The sequence below is a fragment of the Strongylocentrotus purpuratus genome, unplaced genomic scaffold, assembly GCF_000002235.5.
Source record: "Strongylocentrotus purpuratus isolate Spur 01 unplaced genomic scaffold, Spur_5.0 spur5_scaffold_16, whole genome shotgun sequence".
NCBI classification, from domain to species: Eukaryota; Metazoa; Echinodermata; class Echinoidea; order Camarodonta; family Strongylocentrotidae; genus Strongylocentrotus; species Strongylocentrotus purpuratus.
In genome coordinates, this window is record NW_022145601.1 from 1,413,536 (window position 1) to 1,435,992 (window position 22,457).

At 38.1% G+C, this 22,457-nt stretch overlaps 2 protein-coding genes across 2 annotated transcripts in view; one reads left to right on the plus strand and one right to left on the minus strand.

Moving 5' to 3' along the window:
* Positions 1–314: 314 nt before the first annotated feature.
* On the minus strand, positions 315–5,446 carry LOC100892351 (carbohydrate sulfotransferase 14). Its single transcript, XM_030987575.1, has 3 exons — positions 5,298–5,446; positions 4,261–4,307; positions 315–1,967 (listed from the first exon to the last, which is right to left on the minus strand). The coding sequence occupies exons 1-3, from the start codon at positions 5,437–5,439 to the stop codon at positions 1,098–1,100; spliced, it is 1,059 nt and encodes a 352-aa protein (XP_030843435.1). The 5' UTR covers positions 5,440–5,446; the 3' UTR covers positions 315–1,097.
* A 6,077-nt stretch (positions 5,447–11,523) lies between these two features.
* Positions 11,524–22,457, plus strand: part of LOC100892428 (E3 ubiquitin-protein ligase MIB2) — a 28,679-nt gene continuing 17,745 nt past the window's right edge. Inside the window, exons 1-7 of the mRNA XM_030987633.1 lie at positions 11,524–12,432; positions 17,794–18,072; positions 18,305–18,482; positions 19,047–19,144; positions 19,888–20,073; positions 21,018–21,130; positions 21,671–21,784. Coding sequence (XP_030843493.1) covers positions 17,838–18,072; positions 18,305–18,482; positions 19,047–19,144; positions 19,888–20,073; positions 21,018–21,130; positions 21,671–21,784 — 924 coding nt within the window. The 5' untranslated portion in view covers positions 11,524–12,432; positions 17,794–17,837. The remainder of the gene's footprint in view (positions 12,433–17,793; positions 18,073–18,304; positions 18,483–19,046; positions 19,145–19,887; positions 20,074–21,017; positions 21,131–21,670; positions 21,785–22,457) is intronic.

Below are 22,457 nucleotides of genomic sequence, written 5' to 3' on the forward strand. Positions count from 1 at the left end.
AAAGCTAGATCCGCCCCTGAGTCATCCCCCCCCAGGTGTACGAACCTGTCTACGCCACTGGTTGTTACATTATAAGTTTGCAGGGATTGGAGGGCTCAGTCCCACCCCAATGCATTTATTAAAGTTCTCCTCCCCCTAAATAAAACATTTATTATAAATGAATTTAAGCAAGGCACATGTAGCATATGAGTGTGAAGTCTTTCATTTATGGCTTTTCTTTAAAAAAAAGAGATTATTTTAATTCCTAGCTCATTTTTCCTGATTGAGGTGTCATATGAAAGGGCAGAAAATGAACTTTCTAGACATATGATTTTTTGTTTTTCCTTTGAAATTCAGATACCGTCCGCCAAATGACTTTTTGATACCCTTTCCTCAAGCGTGCAATATGCATCATATGAGTTGCATCAAACGAAAGAGGAGAATTTAAGCTTTACCAATATGCGTCATTTATTAATTGAGATTAAGTTATGACTAAACTTCGATAATCCTCGGTTTCGTTTTTTCTGGGACGCACTGTGCCTGAACATTTGGATAAATGCAAACAGAGTTAAGGCAAAAATCATTTTATGCATTTATGTATTCTTCATACTTGGCTTGGCTTGAAGTTCTAATGAATAGAATCATAACAATGCGGATGAACAAACAGATAAAAGGAAACACAGTATATCATTTAAAAGTAAGTTTTTGTAATAATAAAACTGATAGTTAGGCTATATCAAATATTTACAAAAAGTACAATCTATAGCGCTGACAAAATTATAGAATGTGAAAATTGAAGAGAAATGCTTTTTTTGTTAGGGGATAACTTTAAACTTCAACTAAATTTGTATACGTTCAAATGTATTAAACATAACATGAAGATTTAAGTCTATTTTTCACCGGCATATGAAATACAGGATAATGGATATTGATACTTTGTTGATAAAAAGATTCTAATCTAATCACGTGCGTCAAAGGACTTCTCATAGCATTTTACAAAGATAAAGAGATAGCTAGAGAACTATTTTACCTAAAACCAACAAAAGCTTTCGAAGCTCAAAATGATAACGAATATCGAACGAAAGGGCTTAAGATTGAATTGAATTGCCCAAACTTAATCATGCACTTTTGTCTATTATTTCAGTTATAACAGACGGTACACTAAAGCCAAACAATGCCATGTCCGTCATTACTCCCTCATCCGCCATTAACTGTCGTAACAAATCAACGGGAATATTGGAGTAAAATCGGCGTAACGACGTGTCTTCAGAACTATTCGTTTTCCTCTGTTGGTAAGGGAGGTTGATATGAGAACCATTGTTAATTGTGCTGATGAGATAGGTCGAGTCTTCTTGGAGTCGATCAAAGATTCCGATGAAGTCGTAGTGCACGTGACACGGTAGACACAATTTATGAATTTCCCTCCAGTGTTCATTTTTGTCAGACGATGAGAGGTAAAAACGAACAAAATTAGTGAAAGTGAAGTTCGTCGACGAAGAGTTGTAAAATTGTGCTTCTCGTGGATCTGTAGCGGTAAGCCACTCGTAAAGCAGCGTACGCCAAGAATCGTTTCCATCTATCGTGATCTTGTTGCGATAAGCTGATAAGAGCCTAGTGAAGGGGTTCCGAACAAACATGAAACTCTTGTATTCAGACAGGATTTCCCGCGCTTTGTCGACGCCAAAGTGAGAAAGAGGCGGGAAAACTGCGTTGGCCTTGTCGTGTGCGCTGTGTGTGAACGCATGTCCACTCATGAACAGGAGGAGGGTCTTCCAGCTTGTGCACCCTACCTTCGGGACATAGCAGTAGAGGAGTTTGAGTTCTGGTATAACGAGGACGTGACGTAATGACCCAAGATGATCAGAGCTGAGGGCGCTGTCATAGTTCGAGCCATACCCCTTGGTCTTGCAAACATCTCGTAGCCTTTGGTGTCGCTCAAGTTGTATTGCTTTCATATTTTTTGTGTACCAGTCATCATTCGTTCTAACCTGTATGAGATGAACAAACCCGTATCAAAACAACTCCTCTCATTTGCTAATTCGAAAATTGCTCAGAGCAGTTATTTTGTCAAAAGTATAGAGTTTCGGGTAAGGGCTGTAAGTTGGTTTGGAATTGGGTTTAGGGAAAGGGTTAGGAATAGTGTTGGGCCTAGGGCTGAAGTTAAAGGGATTGGGTAACTCTGTCTCAGATTCTGAATCAAAATCCTGGATTTAGCTCATGCTGCAATGATAATCATACACCTTTAGGTCAGTCAGGAACCCCATGACTTTTACAAGCCGATCGCCTGTCTGATTATCAAGATATTTATGATTGGAAATCGAAATCAAATTTTGCGTTTTTCTAACGGTTTTCCTAACACTATTGGGGAAAACGAGTATGGTAAACACCGGTCAATCAAAGATTTTTACTATTTTGAGGCACTTTTGGATCATTTTGAAGCGTGATTTTTTTTAGGGCCTCAATATTACACCATATCACAGACACTGACAACACGTAGGGCCGTGTATGTCAGATTTAACATTGTTAAACGATGCCTTAAAGAATTTGGTTATCGTAGCGAATCAGTGCGGAGTGACCGTCGCAGGAACTTGTCGTACAACCCTCAGAATGTAAACCCTTTTATAAGTAACCCGACACACTTCCCGAGCAAAATGAAATGACGTAAATTGGTTTAAAAACTGAAGTGGTTATGCAAATGTTGTGGGTTCAAGTCCAGATATGTACATCACTAATGTAGTTCGGCTGGGAATTGCTACACAGTTGGCAATCTTGATCCACTTATGAAATTATCCTCTGGTAGGGTGGAATTATACGTGAAGGTTAATAGCAGGGGGTATTATTTTTCGCGTATTTGGAGTAGTTTTCCCAAGGGGCGAGTTATCGGTATATGGTATTGTCTGGGCGTAACTGTCCTGGAATCTGACACAGAATCTATATTGAACAAATAGCCGTCATGTACTTTGAAATGGTTTTCCAGTTCACCCTTATAGTAAATAGAAAAAATTATGGACTGGGCGTAACTGTCCTAGAATCGGACACAGCCTCTATGACAGTGGCGTACTGAGCAAAAACGTTTGGGGGGGGGGGGGAGAGGCTGACAAAAAAGAAGCCACCGATTACCAACAAAACTAGCCACCAATTAATAACCGACAAATGTATTAATGCCAATGTCCAAATGTCTACAAATTTAACCCTATAAACCCGGGGCCAGGAACTAAGGTATTTTTCAGTTTTCCACCTTCCGCGCGAAGCGCAGAAGCTTCGACACTTCATTGAATTATTAGAGAAAGAAGACGATCCGTTGTAACGTTCTCGACTCTTAATTCTTGTTTCGCCCCTCCCGCGCGAAGCACAGAAGATATGACATTTCATTTAATCATTAGGGAAAAGAGACGATTCATTGTAACGTTCTCGAATTTTAATCCTTGTCTGAATTCAGTTCTCCCCCCCCCCTCTAGCGCGAAGCGCAGAAACTTTGACGTTTCATTAAATTATTACTCTTAATCCTTGTCTGAATTCATTTTCGCCCACCCCTTTCACGTTTCAATAAATTATTAGAGAAAGAAGACGATTCGTTGTATCGAGTCCTTGTCTGAATTCGGTTTTCCCCCTCCCGCGTGAAGCGCGGAAGCTTTAACGTTTCATTTAATTATTACTCTAATCCTTGTCTGAAATCATTTTCGCCCATCCCGCGCGAAGCGCAGAAGCTTTGACGTCTCATTAAATTATTACTCTTAGCACTTATCTGACTCTCTTTCACCCACCCCGCCCGGGCGGGGCACAGCCCGAGTGGTTGGTAATGCTTGTCGCAGTGGCTTCTGGAAAGGAATTTTCTACTAGTGTTACTGTTAGTGGCCCATTAGTGACTATAAAAAACATATGCTCTTCCTGGTTATTTGAGAATGTATCAGTTTGCAACAAAAATGGAGAAACGCGCATTTTGTTGAAAATCATGTGATATCACGAACATTTATAAATCACTTGTATAGAATTTTGAAAAAAAGTCAAGGTTGAATTTCATTTTGGAGGGGGGGGGGGTGGCGCCCCCAAGCCCCCCCCCCACCAGTACGCCAGTGATCTATGGTGAACAAAACCCCGTTATATACTTTGAAATGGTTTTCCAGATCACCCTTAGTGAGCAGAATTATGTACTTGTCTTTCACAGGCAATAAAGTAATAATAACCTTTAAAACATGCATTGAAAAATTAATCTTATTATTTCGAAACTTCATAAGTTTCAATATATTTCACGTCAATTGAAAGGCAGCAATAATTACTTACGGGCCTTTGCTCTGAGACTTTATGCATGCGACGTATTGATTTGATAACTGCAAGAAAAGAAGAAAAATACAGGTAAATTCCAATTGATCAGTTTATAACGCACAAGGTTTTATACTACCACGAGACCGCAGGCAATCAACACCCCGCTGATATATCTGCCAACGTTTCCAACACCACCGCCACCATCATGACCACCACCATCACAACAACTATTACTACTACTACTACTACTACTACTACTACTACTACTACTACTACTACTACTACTAATACTACTACTACTACTACTACTACTACTACTACTACTTCTACTTCTACTACTACTACTACTCTACTACTACTACTACTACTACTACTACTTCTACTACTACTACTACTACTACTACTACTACTACTTACTACTACTACTACTACTACTACTACTACTACTACTACTACTACTACTAGTACTACTACCACCACTACTACTACTACTACCACCACTACTACTACTACTACTACTCCTCTACTACTACTACTACTACTACTACTTCTACTACTACTACTACTACTACTACTACTACTACTACTACTACTACTACTACTTACTTCTACTACTACTACTACTACTACTACTACTACTACTACTATTACTTATTCTACTACTACTACTACTAAATCTACACTTCCGCTTCTACTACTACTACTACTACTACTTCTACTACTACTACTACTACAATTACTTCTTCTGTTTTCATCACATGAGTAAGGATTCCAAACAGCTTTATTTTTAAAACTCTGTGCGGTTGTATCTAATTCGACAAAGTTACTCTGGAAACCCTTAATACCATGCCCCGACCTGCCGACCATACGAACAAAAATCACCCTTTTCTTCAATAACTTCTTTTCATTGTGTTTGTTTTTTATCTTGTATTTTTACTTGTAGTTTTATTTAATGAAACTTATGCGATGTTAGAATCGACATATTATTACTGTGTCTATATGAATAGTACAACATTCGCATTCAATTGTAATCATATTACAAAAAGAAAACTTACCCTTAGAATATATCATAAGATTCGGCATTATACTTGCCAAGAGACCAGCAACAGTGCACAGTAGAAGAAGGAACGTCAAGAATTTCACCTTCATTTTAAAGCAATCCTTATCATTTTTGTGATAACTAGCTAGAAATAGCATAACGCTATAAATCAAGAAGCGCTTCCCTAATACATCAATCAGAATATTCGGGGCATGTATGCACAGGTTGTGATTCTCCATTTGTTTTCATTATTGATTCTCAAATATTTGTACATCATCCATTTCCACTTGTTCCAATGTCAACGTTAAAACGGTCATCATATTATACAAATGATTTTGATTTCTGTATTATTTTGTTTTTCTTTTCACTTAAGTCTTTGCAGGCGGTGACAAAGAGATCATGGGAAATAACATTTTCATTCATGTCGCGCGTTTTATGATATGTGAATAATTTCAACGCCGTTTAAAATGTAATTACTTCACAATGTTATATTTCATTTGTAACTGCCCAATATAACATTTGGATCAGGGAATAAGCTCCGTACCATGAAATAGTGTATAAGTATTTTCTGATTACATCTTACACCTCATTGTTTCAAGTGATATCAGTCATTAACACTTTCAATATTTTCATTCACATATTCAACGGCATTCCCTTTTTTTTGTTAGGGTCCCAAGCAAGTGCTCTCAAACCATTAATTATCATATGCAAAATGGTGAATGTAATTGAAGCAAGGGCAATACAGGGAAGACCAGTGGCGTACGCAGGATTTTTTTCAAGGGGGGGGGGGGGGGGTTAAAATCAAAAGGGGGGGTTTCTTCCAAAAAAACATACATAAAACATACATATAAAAAAAACTCGAGGGGGGGGGGAAAGGGGGTTTAACCCCAAAACCACCCCCCCCCCCTGCGTACGCGCCTGGGGAAAACTATATCTAATATTTTATAGTTGTTGTTGCTATGAAGAGTAGTTCTTGGGCAAGATTTGAAGAATGATATTCAGCAAAGTTAGGTCTTTAGTAAATTCTGCCATTATGTGCATCATATCCACAGGTCCAAAGAAGATATGCACGTTACCGATGCAAACTAGTTCATATCACATGGCTGGTAGGAAGAAAACGCGCATTTGAGAAAAGAAACAGTAAACAAAAAAACTTCCCTTTTATCTATTATTAAAAGTGTAATACTAATAAAGGCAACGAACATTGACCGATGTGTGTCGTTATCGAATTCATATATTTCCACATTTCTCGAAAATAGGCGAACATTTCGACTCACTATGCCGCGGTTATACGTTGTCCATAATAAATATAGGACAAATTGATTTTTTTCTTCGGTACTCATGCACTCAAACAAGCCCCTGAATTACACGATTGATTTATTGTCATTGTCATTCAGGGTGCGACATCGGGGGGGGGGGGGGGCATTTCACAAAGCATTTTTTCACTGACACAAATAACAAAAATCAGTGACAATTGTGCTGATAACCAATCAGAATCAAGGAGTTCAGTAGCTTATAACACAAATTGTCATTTGTCACTGAGTTTGTGTGAAACGTTTTGTGAAACGCCCCCTGAACTTTATTTAATCATGCAATAAGTATTTGCTGAATACAAAAAGTAATAACATGTGAGCCACTGTTTTTTTTTTATAATATGATTTTGTTCTTCGATTGCTTATTTGTTTTTGTGTGTGTTGTATGTGTGAATGATAATATATAATGAAACTAAACAATCAAACACACTATCCATACGGTGTGTTGAATCAAGGCCTGAGATACTCTAGACCGTACAATAAGCCGAATTCCAACTGTCCTTACAAAGTCCATTCGTGCTCCTTGTAACGTCGAGAAAGCTCATGTGATTCAGATCAATTTGAATTAAGGGTGGATTAGAGGTTTAGAAAATCATACTTCAGAACAGAACATTTATTTGATTTCAGGAAAATGAAGTAGTCTTTGTTGTGAAGGTTTGTTTTTAATTGAAACTCCGAATCAGCCATGATATCAACCATGATATCGAGCCTATATATGCACTTATCTTACTTATAATTTACCCTAAGTCTCTGTAATTCTGAAGGGGCAATATAAGTAGCAATAGAATTTGACCGGCTGATTAAATAAAAAATGAATAAGCCATTTTAAATTAAGATACTAACGAATAGTTTTTTTCAGGTGTAGCGTTGAACTGGCTCATTTATCGATTATCCAGAATAATGACGAAATGCGAAATCCATTCTGAGCGACAGCTGATAAAACAAATATATATTGTTTGTATTATAATGACAGTATTTGCACTGTATAGATTTGAGGTCAGTATAAAGATGAGGCAAATACAAGAGCGAACAATTGTTATCCACTTCCACTTGTTTGAAAGATTATGAAGTGAAAATTTGTTTCATGTAGTTGTGAAATAGTCCATTTAATGTCATGCTTGGTATTGCTATTCGTTTTGAATTGGACAACTATTTAAATCAAACATTCGCCTCCCCCCATGAAACGTAGTAGTCATCAAGTCTATATTAGGCCTACTCTTTAGCAGTCAGAGATAGTGTGCTCAGCTCCGGGATTCTGTCACTCTTGAGTATTTTTGGCGCCAGTTTATTTGGACAATCTGTCGTAAGTGTGACCAATCAAAGATCGATTAGCCAAATAAAACAAATCGCTGCACTACAAAACAGTAAATCAAACATTACACGGAAGAACACGTCACCATTGTTTACGCATGAACACTTTGGGTATATCATAATAATAGGCCCGTTCACACATAACAAGGGGGGGGGCAGTGCACGACAAGCAAACTGAAGAAAAATAATCCTCCCAAAATGGCATAGCCATATATAAAAAGATTGTCCATACACATATACTGATCTGTACAGTAATGAGTATTAGGCCTTCACTTTTCGATATATCATGAACATGAACATCTAGTGAGTGAGTGACTCCTGGGCCATGACAAAGAATGACAGAAATAGAGTTGATGCCTTTGGAATGTGGTGCTACAGGAGGCTGTTGCAGATGTCATGGAAAGATAAAAAGACAAATGTGTGGGTCCTGGAAAAGATTATAACAGACTCGACCATCAGAAGGGGAATCATGGAAAGAAAACTAAACTATTTTGGGCACATTGTTAGGAGATCTGAAGGTGTTGATAAGCAAATACTGCAAGGAGCAGTCGAAGGAAAACGAGGTAGAGGTCGTCCACCAATATCTTGGACTGATGATATCAAGAAAGTGTCTGGACAAGGAATGAAAGGTGCAACACAAATGGCAGGTGAAAGAGTTGCATGGCGTGCTCTCGTGAAGACCACAGCAGCGCTTTACAGCGCCACCTGAAGTTGAAGATGATGATAATGAACATCTAGTACCGGATGCGTGGGATTGGGGCTTGGAACAATGGAGCCACTGAAAAAAGTGTAGACCAGCTTTATAGACCATGAGCAGTCTGGTCATGAAAGCAGTTTAATCCTTGGACCGTGTCAGGGCCCTAGTACTGCGTGGGCTCTGGTAATTCTCTCCTCATCATTATGAGCCCAATCCGGAGAGAAAGGGTAGGCCTACTATATCTCTCATTGACATTACCTCACTACAAACAAGAATAACATGTTTCTTTTGTAATGACATTTTAATTAAACTGACAATGCTTTGTTCCTTTATCACACGTCTTCAGACATAAGTCGTGTATCGAAGGGGCAAATCAATGTTTCTCTGAAAGAGGGGGTGGGGGTGATTTAGAAAATCTGACAACAACAGAAGAATAAAAAGAGGGGTTAAAAAGGTGCCTTTCTTGATGATTAAAAAGAAGAAAAAAGAAGTGGGAGCATGCTTTTTCCTTTGTTTACTTAATTCAGATATGCCACATTGGTTTTAAAGGATGCGCAGGACGATTGAGCCCCCCCCCCCTCCCCATCCGCCATTGCATCATGATTTCATGGGTCTGTACCCCTTGACCAACTGCACCATGCCCTTAATACATATCTGCCGTTTCCAGGTAGAACGGACTAAATCAACTTTGAACGAGAAAGAAAAACTCCACTTCATACAAAATAAATACAAAATCAAATTCACAGGTGCAACGAGGGTGGGGGTGGGAAGCTATAGGAATGCGAAACGCCGCTACATCTTTTCCTCTTGAGAGAAAAACATGGATATGGATTCCCCTTTTGTAGATAAAAAGACCTCGCACCTCCCCTATGGAGCATTTGGGAGAGGGCAGGTGGGAGCGGAAAAGGGGAAAATAGCCCAATCGGTAGGAAGATTATCTTCGCATTCTGCCCTCTCCCAAATAGTTAGGGGAGAGAGAAAGCCTTGAGGGGTAGCGGTACTCCCAAAATAATGTTCCTACGAGGAGGGAGAGAGAATGATAGAGAAAGAAAGCATGAGAGACAGAGAGAGAGAGAGAGGTAGAGAAAGAGCGAAAATGGGAGGGAGGGGGGGGGGGGCGGAAGTAATCAAATATAAAATACTTGATAGCTACAAGATTTCTACATGTTGAAAATTGGAATGTCCATATCAAAAGCCAAAATTGTGCAACTTCTGAGAATGTGTGTTAATCGGTTGAAAGGTTTGTATTATTTCTTAAATTACTTAGATTTTTGATTTTTCAACTAGTTTGAGTGAAATTAGGCCTCATAATCTAATTTGGTAATTCAGGATAAAAAAAAAGTCGATAGAATGATATTAAAAGAGTCCAACTGGAATGCACTTCGAATGCCGATAGAAATATAGAATCTTTAGATTGTTGCTCGAATGCAGCTCGAATATTTGGAATGGACTTCGAATGCCGTCGAAATCTTTAGATTGCTGCTCGAATGCGGCTCGAATGAATGGAATTCACTTTAAATGCCTTCGGAATCTTTAGATTGCTACACGAATGCAGCTCGATTGATTGGAATGGACTTCGATTGCCGTCGGAATCTTTAGATTGTTGCTCGAATGCTGCTCGAATGATTGAAATGCACTCTGAATGCCCTTCGGAATCTTTAGATTGTTACTCGAATGCCGCTCGAATGATTGTAATGCACTTTGAATGCCGTCGGAATCTTTTAGATTGCTGCTCGAATACGGCTCGAATGATATTAAAAGAGAACAACTGGAATGCACTTCGAATGCCGATAGAATCTTTAGATTGTTGCTCGAATGCAGATCGAGTGTTTGTGATGGACTTTGAAATCTTTAGATTGCTGCTCGAATGCGGCTCGAATGATTGGAATTCACTTCATATGCCGTCGGAATCTTTAGATTGCTGCTCGAATGCAGCTCGATTGATTGGAATGGACTTCGGATGCCGTCGTAATCTTTAGATTGATGCTCGAATGCGGATCGAATGATTGGAATGCACTTCGAACGCCGTAGGAATCTTGAGATTGCTGCTCGAATGCAGCTCGAATGATTAGATTGCACTTCGAATGCCGTCGGAATCTTTAAATTGCTGCTCGAATGCAGCTCGAAGGATTCGAATGCACTTCGATTGCCGTCGGAATCTTTAGATTGCTGTTCGAATGCCGCTCGAATGATTGGAATTCACTTCAAATGCCGTCGGAATCATTAGATTACTGCTCGAATGCAGCTCGATTGATTGGAATGCACTCCGAATGCCGTCGGAATCTTTAGATTGCTGCTCGAATGCAGCTCGATTGATTGGAATGCACTCCGAATGCCGTCGGAATCTTTAGATTGCAGGCTTTTGCTGCTCGAATGCGGCTCGAATGATTGGAACGCACTTTGAATGCCGTCGGATTCTTTAAATTGCTGCTCGAACACGGCTCGAATGATATTAAAAGAGACCAACTGGAATGCACTTCGAATGCCGATAGAATCTTTAGATTGTTGCTCGAATGCAGCTCGAATGTTTGGAATGGACTTCGAATGCCGTCGGAGTCTTTAGATTGCTGCTTCAATGCGGTTCGAATGATTGGAAATCACTTCGAATGCCGTCGGAATCTTTAGATTGCTGCTCGAATGCAGCTCGAATGATTTGAATGCACTTCGAATGCCGTCGGAATCTATAGATTGCTGCTCGAATGCGCTCGAATGATTAGAGTGCACTCCGAATGCCGTCGGAATCTTTAGATTGCTGCTCGAATGCGCTCGAATGATTAGAGTGCACTCCGAATGCCGTCGGAATCTTTAGATTGCTGCTCGAATGCGCTCGAATGATTAGAGTGCACTTCGAATGCCGTCGGAATCTTTAGATTGCTGCTCGAATGCGCTCGAATGATTAGAGTGCACTCCGAATGCCGGCGGAGTCTTTAGATTGCTGCTCGAATGCAGCTTGAATTATTAGAATGCACTTCGAATGCCGTCGGAATCTTAGATTGCTCCCCGAATGCGGCTCGAATGAAATTAAAAGAGTCCAAGTTGAACGCACCCCGAAGTTTGTGGGTGTTATAACCAACACGGAAAAGTCAACAAAAAGCCAAGGCTAGAATTAAAACTTAAAAAAGCGCTATCTCGTTTTTCAACGGCTGGTTCAAAATTACCGATTTTTTGTTGGGCACAAGCCTACTAATATTAGAAATGCTTATATTTATGGATATTTCAGTCGTATGTGAACCGATTTTGAACAAACAAAGGCGATTTTGTCATTCAAATTTTATATTCTTTCTAATTTGACATTAAGTTTTTCATTATCTCACAACAAGGATTATGTGTAGCGCCCTCTGCAACAAAACTCAACTATCCCTTTAAGTCAGACCAGCAGAAACGGCAGTTAGTATCCGCAGTATGAAATAACGCATGCGCGTTTTTTAAGTATAGATGATGAGGTAATGCAACAGTACTTGCGAAAAGGGGACTTCCCGGTGGAAATTCCCACACACTTCCCATGCATCTTCCCCTTTTGATATTCAAATTAACCACATAAAAATTCCGTCTCACATGCCTGAATACAATATTGCTGTACAAACAAAATTTGCCAGCTTATAGTTTATAACGCTGGTAAATACATTTCCCGACGGGAATTGCCACAACCGGCCAGCTTGCTATACAGCACTCCGTACTACAGCTCCACAGAGGGTCGGAAGCTCCCGTGCTTTATCAGTGGACGAGAACAAGAGCGATGGGAATGTATTCATACTACGTCATCACAGTAGTAAACATTGTCGCCAACTGTTTGTCGGGGAATAACTTTTCCTGCTGTTTCTGTAGATCAAGTAAGTTGAGTTTTTTTGTTGTTCTTCTTCATGCATGCCATGTATCTTAAAGGTATAGAGCAGTTTTGGAAACACCCCCCCCCCCTACTCAAAAAATGAAATGGAAGCTCTTATTACCAATCATGTGAAAGAATATTTTTTGACTAATTCGTGATGGAAATCGCCTACTAATTGATATATTTAGTAAATTATCATCTCGATCCGGCCTTGATAGATATCGCGAACGCACTTCAACATTGAACATTTTGGAATATATTTCTCCTTTTGTGCGAATTTAGGTATTAGTATTTTTTTAGTACTGCCATCTAAACCTCTGAAGATAATATTTAAACAATATTGAATGGATATTTTGCACCCAAAACCCTTGAACCGCAATTTCACCATTACCGGTCTTTACCTCTAATGTTTATCTCGATAAACTCGTATAAGCGAAGGGCCAAAGTTATTAAAACGAAAGGGTTGCCTGCCGCTACCGCACAAACTAACCACACTTTGTTTATTTGAAAGATTTTATCATAATACACACAATTTTGAGGAAAAAAGTATTTGGTAAATAGTATAATAAGGAAATTTCAAACCACCATGAGTTTACTTTCATATGAAAAAGAATTAATTATCTACATTTTGATACCAATTTTAATGGAATTTGGATTAATTAACATCACAATTTTAAGTAGAAACAGGATTTTTGTGATTATTTTTTCATATTTAATTTAATTTTGATTTTAATTTCAACCAAAAGCGTTATTTTCCAATATCAAAGTCAGAGAGGTGTCTTTATTTGTAACTTTTCATAAAGTTGCAAATGTACAAGGAAAATGTATTGTGCACAGGGAAATCTTATACCTCTTTTCATTGAAAAATTATAGTAACCAATGATTGCTTGACGTCCACAAAAACGTAAATAGTGCCCATATGTGTATTAATTACATGTATATGCATATATACAGTAGGCTTACGGTTGCACCATGTGAGAGAGGGGGAGAGGATTGGGGAGTCCTGAAAAGGACTGTCGGTAATCTTTCTTGCATATAGGTGTATCATGACATTAAAAAGAAAATACTGATAAAAAAGAAAGTTACACAAACACCAAAACAAAAAACAATACTCGTAAATATATATGCATGTTAAGTTCAGTAACAAATAAATTCCGTAAACCTTCAGACAAAATAGTCTACACATTCCAGGGATCTTTTGAGTTCTATAACCTGCAATATGAGTAATTGAAAATGATCGCGATCATTATGGAAACAAACCCAATAAATATATTATAGTCTTGCCTGTTTGTTCACACAAACTGTATGGGTCTCATCAGCTTTGGCAAATCAGCTTTGTGAATAAACAAGGTGTAGTTAGTTTGTGTGGTAGAGGCATGCACAGTGAAGGATCTAGCGGGGGGGGGGGGGGGGGAGGGAGCCCGGGCCCCCAAAACAGGTAATTGTAATATTTTCTCACGAATTTGGAGGGGAAAAAATGGTGCTCCTAACCCCTGGATCTGCTTGTTTGGGATGCTTCCATTTTCAAGGTTAACAACTGAAGGAACATTTTCACATGTGGCCTGATATTGGAAAGTTTAGGAAAAATAGTTTTAGACAACCATATCTTTAAAACCGTATCCGGACACCTACCCCCTGGACATCCACCCCAAGATAAACACCCCAGTCAAATACCTCCTAGGACAACTACCCCCTAGGAAACCTACCACCTAGGGCAACCACCCTCTAGGACGACTACCCCCGGGACAACTACCCCCGGACAACTACCCCCTAGGACAACTACCCCCCGGAAAACTACCCCCAGACAACCTCCCCCTAGGACAACTACCCCCCGAACAACTACCCCCTAGGATAGTTGTCCAGAAGTAGGTGTCCTAGAAGATGGTTGTCGTAGGGGGTAGTTGTCTGGGGCTAGTTGTCCGGGGAAGTTGTTCTGGGGGAAGATGTCCGGGGGTAGTTGTTCTAGGGGGTAGTTGTCCGGGGGGTAGTTGTCCGGGGGTTAGTTGTCCTGGGGGGTAGTCGTCCTAGAGGGTTGTTGCCCTAGGGGGTAGTTGTCCTATAGGGGTTGTTGTCCTGGGGGGTAATTGACTGAGGTAGTTATCCGGTGTGGACGTCCAGGGGGTAGGTGTCTTAGAACCCTTTAAAACAAGTTTGATAAGGAAAATAAATGAATGGTTAATTATGTGCTGAAAACATATTCTCTCATCTTTCAGTTATGTCTACTAGCAGTACCCCAGTAGAGCTGGTCAATGATTAAAACTCACAAACTATAAACCTAGTGATACATTGGAATGATATTTGTAGACCTTTATTCAGACCTATACGTAAGATGAACATGTACGCATGCAGAGAATGTCGGTATTCCCGGAAAAGACAACCCTGCATGATCACAAATATGTGCCTTCCTCTGTATGCTTAATTACTACCGGTATCACTTTCATGTCTCCTCAAAGAGTTATCCTGTTTACATGCATGTACTTGTATCATAGTCAAGTTGGGCATTGAACAAATGGATGGCTAGCTAATGTATAGTTCAGAAGTCACATTGTGCAGCAGATATTTGTTACAATCCCTGCTATACAGTACACCTGCAACCAGGCATGTAAACTTGTATGTTGTATGTTTATTGAAATTCTAATAATAATAATAATAATAATAATAATAGCCTAATAGTCCACTCCAAATTTTATTAAACCGAAACGGAAATTCTTTTTGCCCAATTGATCGTGAGCCCGGCAGCCACTGAGCAGCGCCAGATCGACGTTGCTCTATTCCTTATTGTTGAACGCCAAACAAGGTAGCAACAACTCCCATCTTTTAACGTCTTTTGGTATGACGCGGCCGGGGTTCGAACCCATGACCTCCCGGTTGTGAGGCGGACGCTCTACTGACTGAGCCAACACTCCGGTATACTGGTATAGAGGAAAAAAACTATGAAATAAGGGAACTGAGGAGATACTATTTATGCGTCAGGAAACATTTTGTTTACTTTATCATTTGTCCAAATCTAGTTAAACATTAGGCCTTCTGTTACATTATTTTTACTGATTAACATTAACAATTCTTTTTTCGGGGGGGGGGTAGTGTTGGCAGCATTATCCCTACTTAACCCTGAAAATACTGATCCATTTGTGTTTATTCTTGGTATTGAAATTGTATGTTAATTTCTTCATAAAGTAACAACTTTTTGGGTTAAGAATTACAGCAATAACAGCATTGCCCTCTTAAATTTTAATTGGAACGCAGGAGACAGCAAGCATTGATGTTCAGATATGTATCTGTGACAAGGAAGTAATCAAAGAAAGAAGATCTACATAGTAATATTTGTGCTGAATATAATGAAACAAATTAGGAATCGATTTTGCTGCAGATAGTCCATTGTATTTATTTTCTTCTTCTAAACAGCTACTTTGGCACGATGTTTGTACACCTAAATCTGCAGCCATAAAGAAAAACAATCTTTTGTGAATTTGAAAGACAACTATGTATTGAAAGGCAACTGAGTATTATGAGTATTATTACATTGCACCTTGGACCTGTCACGTTCTACATGAGTAGGGGAGAAAGATAGACCTACAGTTGTCAACTGAATTATTCATAACCTTTGTAAATGTGATATTTTGGGGTTTTCCCCTACCTTAAGGATGAAAGGTGGATTTGTTGAGTTAGGGCATATGTTGAAAACTTTTTGATCTAAGCTTGTATGTGTAATATTCCTAAGAAATGTAAAATCGGAACAAATGAAGTTTACACATACTTAGATACTTTTAAAACTTGGTAAGAGCATGAATAATTCAGTCGTTAAATGTAAATAGATCGAGGAAGATAGAGAAAGAGAGGGGGGGGGGTGTACAGGAGATATAGATATATATATAGGCAATTAGAGAGAGAGAAAGAAAAAAAAGAGAGAAAAGGATAGAGAGATAGAGAGAGAGAGAGAGAGAGGGGGAGGGATAAAGAAAGATAGAGAGAAGGAGAGAAGGGGATCCAGGGAGAGAAAAAGAAAGAAAAGTGTAAATAGAGAAACAGAGAGAAAGAAATAGAGAGAAAGAAATAGAGAGAAAGAGAGAGAGAGAGAGAGAAGAGAAAGATAAAGAGAGAAGAGGGTGGTGAGATTAAATACAGGTATAGGTACATTAGAAAAGGTTTTCTTTCCTCCAAATCTTGTAAAACATGAGGCCTACTATTACAATAAATGGTTAACATAACAGTCTTTTCCGGGGGTTGGTAGTGTTGGCAGCATTATCCCTACTAAAAGTAGCCTATATTTATCCCTGAAATGATGATCTATTTGTGTTTATTCTTGGTATTGAAGTTGTACATTAATTTCTTCATAAAGCGACAATTTGTTGTGTAAAAAATTACAGCATTGCCCAAATAAATTGTATTTGAAACTCAGGAAACAGTAAGCATTGATATTCAGATATGTGTCTGTGACAAGGAAGTAATCAAAGAAAGAAGATCTTCATAGTAATATTTTTGCTGAATATAATGAAACAAATCATGAAGAGATTTTGCTGCAGATAGTCCATTGTATTTATTTTCTTCTTCTAAACGGCTACTTTGGTACCATGTTTGCTACCTTGTATCTGCAGCCATAGAGCAAAACAAGCTTGTGCATTTGAAAGACAACTGTGTATTGAAAGGCAACTGTGTATTATTACATTGCACCTTTGACCTTTCACGTTCTACATATGTGAGAGAGAAAGATAGATCTAAAATTATGAACTGATTATTCATACCTTCGGTAAATGTGATGGTTATTTTTTCCCTCGTAACTAACGAATGAAAGATGGGTTGGTTGAGTTAGGGCATATGTGGAATACTTGTATGTGTCATTTTCTCAAGAAACGTAAATCGGGACAAATCCAGTTTGTCTCGTATATACAAACAAATACTTACAAACTTGGTATAAAGTAAGAGCAAGAATAATTTAGTTGTTAACTCTAGAGAGAGAGAGAGAGAGAGTCAGAGAGATAGATAGAGTAAGAGAGAGAGATAGAAAGAGAGAGTGAGAGTGCGAGAGAGAGAGAGAGAGAGAGGGAGAGAGAGAGAGAGGGTGGGGTTGTACAGGAGATAAATAGAGGAATAGAGAGAGAGGGGAGAGAGAGAGAGAGAGAGAAAGAGAGAGAGAGAGAGAGGGTGGGGTTGTACAGGAGATAAATAGAGGAATAGAGAGAGAGAGAGAGAGAGAGAGAGGGGGAGGGAGAGAGAGAGAGAGAGAGAGAGAGAAAGAGAGAGATATAAAGAGAGAGAGAGAAAGAGCGTTTCTTTTAAAGGGGGACCAGGGCGAGAAGAAAGAAAGAAAAATAAAGAAAATATAGAAACTGAGAGTTTAGAATGTTATGTTTTTATATTAAAACAGGCACAAATATATCAAATCAGATCAGCTAGATCATCTAAATCAGGATGGCAACCGTGGAGGTCGGACAGCGAGTTGTCCGGAGCGCCACCTGGACATGGCGAGATCAAGATGGCGGTGAGGGTCATCTTGGGACAGTGGTCAAGCTCAAAGATCAAGACCCTCAGGAACCCATTCCTACAGGCTGGGCCAAGGTCAGATGGGATAATGGTCATGGTAACAACTATCAGGTCGGGTCCAGTTGGTTATATGATCTTGCGCTCTTCGACAATGCCCCCGCAGGTAATAATTCCCTGACTAATTCTCGTCAAAACAATATTTTAGTTCATATTAAAATATAAATCATAACTAGTACAGTAATCAATAGATTATGTTGAAATGGTCAGTGACTATATATTGTTTTCATATTTTACAGTGACAAATTTTAAGTTCAAGTGTCTTAAGGGGGATTCATTTCAAGGCATATTGACAGCTTCATAAATACTGCATCACAATTTCTTAATTCCTTTTCCAGGTGTGATTCATGTTGGTGTAGTGTGTGATAGCTGTTTGATGGATCCTATAGCTGGCATACGCTGGAAATGCAGTGATCAAAGCTGCCCCGATTATGATCTTTGTACTCCATGCTACATGAATGATGAACATGACTTGAATCATATATTCACTCGCTTCACCAGCCAGAAAGAAACAGGGTTTGTGTTTCTAAAAAGTATTTTTTTTTAACTATGAGTCTTTGCTTTTGTTAATTTTACATTAAAATGCAATTTAGTTTGTGAACATGAAAATATCTTTCATATGAAAGTGGGATATATAGCTGGAAAAGTTAATGTAGTTCAGGATGTACTCAAGAAGCGGGTCAAAGGGGGCGTTGTCCCTAAAAAATGAAAGATAGGTAGATAAGCCCCTCCCACCCCAGGGTGTACGTGATGAGATCCAGTCGATTTGAGTGATGATGTCATAATTCATGTAAAGATTGTGATGTCAAGGTATTCAGTGTTGTTTCTAAGTCTTACTATAAAGGACCTTTTTAGTCATAAAGGAAAAAAAATCAATTATAACTATGCCCTTACTAACCTTGTTTTAACCCCTGCTGGCAAACTTTTGACTCAAAACAATTTGAGTTGGAACTGTCTCAAAATGTACTTTACCTCTTTTGATGTATTTAAATGAGTAAAGTCCACACAATCTGATTGTTCTACTAGCTTCATACATTTCTCTTAAAAAAAAATTAAAAAAAGATTTGTTTGTTTCCTTAGGACACAAGTGACACCAAGATTTGGAAAAGCGAAGACAGTTTCCAGAGGGCTGTGTCCACAGGCAGAAGTCCGTAAAGGGAAGAATTGGCAAGAAGATGGTATGAAGTTCTTTTTATAATTTGTCCTTTTATTTCCCTTACATTTTCGGTTTGCCTTTTTGCTAATACAATGCCTGTAAATTTGTGATTTTAGTAACTTGTTTAAAAAGCATGATTATAAATCATTATAAACTTTAGCTTAGCAGGAATGGAATTTAGGATTGAATGATTTCATTTTCTTAGCCCAACCATATGGGCCCTTTGGTCAGATATGAACACTGTCGTTGTTTTCTTTTAGCCTTTGTCCATGAGTGCTTGTTTGCCACACGTGCAATTTTGCACAAAACAGTAAACACCAATTGATGGAAGGATTGCTTTGTGTAATTTATTGTCTTAATTAGCTCCACGATAACTCTTGTAACCTTGTAAAAAAGTTTTTGATTTTAAAGCCTTTTGTATATTTCTCCCATGATAAATAGAATGTGGTACAAGGGGGGAAGGGGGTATTTTTGATATATATAAAGAGTTAATGGACTTGAAGATTTATTATTCAGGTAAATTTGTGGTAGCCACTGTGAGTATTTAAACAAATGAAGTACACGTATCCCCACAGAAATGCCCCTGATCAATAAATAATTAGAATGTTTGGCTTACATTTAGTAATAAAGTTGACATATACCTGTAGTATCATGTTATGTCTGGTAATTATTGAGTTATTGATTAACAATACTTCATTTTGTTTAGCTTTTGTAAATATTCTGTCTAAAAACGTGGAGTGATTGAATATCCTCTCGATGATTCAGATGCCGGTGGGACTGTTCTTGAGATATGTCCCTTCTCTGAAAGGCCACGATCAGGCGTCACTGTTTGCTGGACTCAGTCTAAACTGGTCACTACTCATAGAGTTGGATTTGATGGGAAAATGGATCTGAAATGCACCACGGCAGGAACAGGGATAGCTTACTATGCTACACATCTCCCTGTTTTAGGTATTGTATCAAGCAGTTCGTCCTTTTTCCCACAATATTGGCTGCTCTATTTCTTTTTTTTCTCTATTCACTTTTTAATTTTGGATTACACACGTGTTTTCCGCTCTACCTGTTGTCTACATTCCATCACCCTTATCTTAATGAAAATCTTCATCACTGTAACAGGTATTGGTATCAGAACCTGTCATAATCATTAGAATCATAATCATCAGCAGTACCATTATTATCATCATTATCGTCGTGATCATCATCATCTTTATCAGCTTCATCATCATCATCATCATCAACAGCATTATCATTTTGATCATCATCACTCTTTCTTCTAAAAACTAGTACTTTATCTGTCATCCTCCGTGTTCATCTCCTTTATTTCATTGTTATTATGGTTCATCCTCTTATTATATACCATGTTGATGTATTATAATAAATAGTGATTTGCTATACAGAGTGTTGCTGAGAAAATAAAAAACAAGCTTTTGGATCTAAAATTACTTATTTACTTAATTACTTAGTATTAATTTTTTTTCGATTATATGTACACCATTGGAAAGCTCATGCTACCTTTTTTTTTAAATATCACACCAAAACCATGTTCAAGAAGTCACTCAAGATCAATTTCAGACACTCTGTAGTAGAATTATTACAAAATATGTAAATGGCTGCTAAGTTCGGTTTATTATGCTCTTTAAGGAAGGAAAATTATATGGAATTATTTATCATTGCAAATACATATCATTTAAAAGCTCTTAATCTCTTATATTTTTAACTGGCTTTCGATTTTTGCATTTATTATGATGTAATTAACTTTTGTTGATTATTTGGTAAAACAAACAATATCAACTTTGAACTTCAAGTTCTTTTGACATAGCTCTTCAATTTAAGAATTCTATTTATTTATAATGTCCAACCTCTCAACTTCATTGATGTGGTTGTTTTGATAACAGGTAAAGAGGTTGGTTTGAAGGTTGGAGATCTGGTAGCTATTACTCTGGACAGGGAAACATTGCATATCATGCAACAGATGGGTGGGCGAGAGTGGTTACCAGCAATGGGAAATGTGAGTAGCATGATACAAATACAAATGATTAGATAAACAAACATACAACAAATGTACGCAGACAAGAAAAAGCCATAAAATAAAATAGAAAATGCGTAAACAACTTTTTAACATGTAAATTTAAGTAAAGGAAATGTTAACAAGTACAAAATAAACTGAGACCGAATAAATGAATGCAAAGATAACTAAAAACAAGTAAGCAAACAAATGTTTAACAAACTAATATAAACGAACTATCTATTTGCAACAGAACACATTATTTGTGTTACAGAGGTGTTTTGAATAACATTAGTAAAGTCGGCTATACAGCCTGTATGTGATACAAAAGATTATACACAAAAACAAACACCAATAGCTATATAAAGTACACGTAAAGTACCCCAAAAAATATATGAATACATATATATGATTATGTGTATATACTGTAACATACAGAGCAGAATAGGGTTGCTGTTATAAAATGATATATTTAATGATCGTGATCACTTGGAATATCTTCTAATTCCATTGATCTTCTGTTCACACTCTTTACCCTTTTAGCTGTTTGGAAAGGTTGCCAAGGTTACTGGTATCAACTCAAGCGAGAACGCAGAGGTCACTTACGCTGAGAGAAAAGAACAACCTTTCACCTTCCATCCAAATGTACTGAACAAGGTATGGTCTGAAGTTGAACGTCACTTGCTCTTGCGACAATTGCTCTGCAGTAATTTCTAACTTCACCCTCTGACCCAACACTATTGCTAATCCCAACCCTAAAACCAACTCTAACTAGCCCTACGCAAAAGTTGCCAGAAAATCTTTAGGAGCATCATCGTCTGAACTTTGATTAGAGAAATGCCATGGAGAAAGTCAATAGTAAAATAAATCGATGCAATACATTGCATTAAACATGTAGTGTAGTGTAAAAGGGGTCTATTGAAACGTACATAAATAAGTGAAATAGTATTGATGATGACTATTAATATGTTTCTTGAATTGAGGGACGTACATGATCTATAGTCTATACATATTCTATTTATTTACGTTTGCTCAAATTGAACTTCACCTTATTTTTCCTTCCTACATGTAATTTCACATCTGCCGGATATTTATTTGTATTAAAAGCCGTCTGTACTAGTTTGTCCAGGAGGAATTACACCACCCAGGAAGGTCACTGACAGGTGGTTATCTCATCAACTCAGCTCTCAATTAACATAAGAAAAAGAGGATAATGGGGGACCGATTAGGCATTGTTTTCTATATAGAGGAAGCAAGTAGCTACGATTAGTACAGTGGGCCTTTAAGTTTTCATGTTAACTCACTGTAACTCTCCATATCTGATACACAA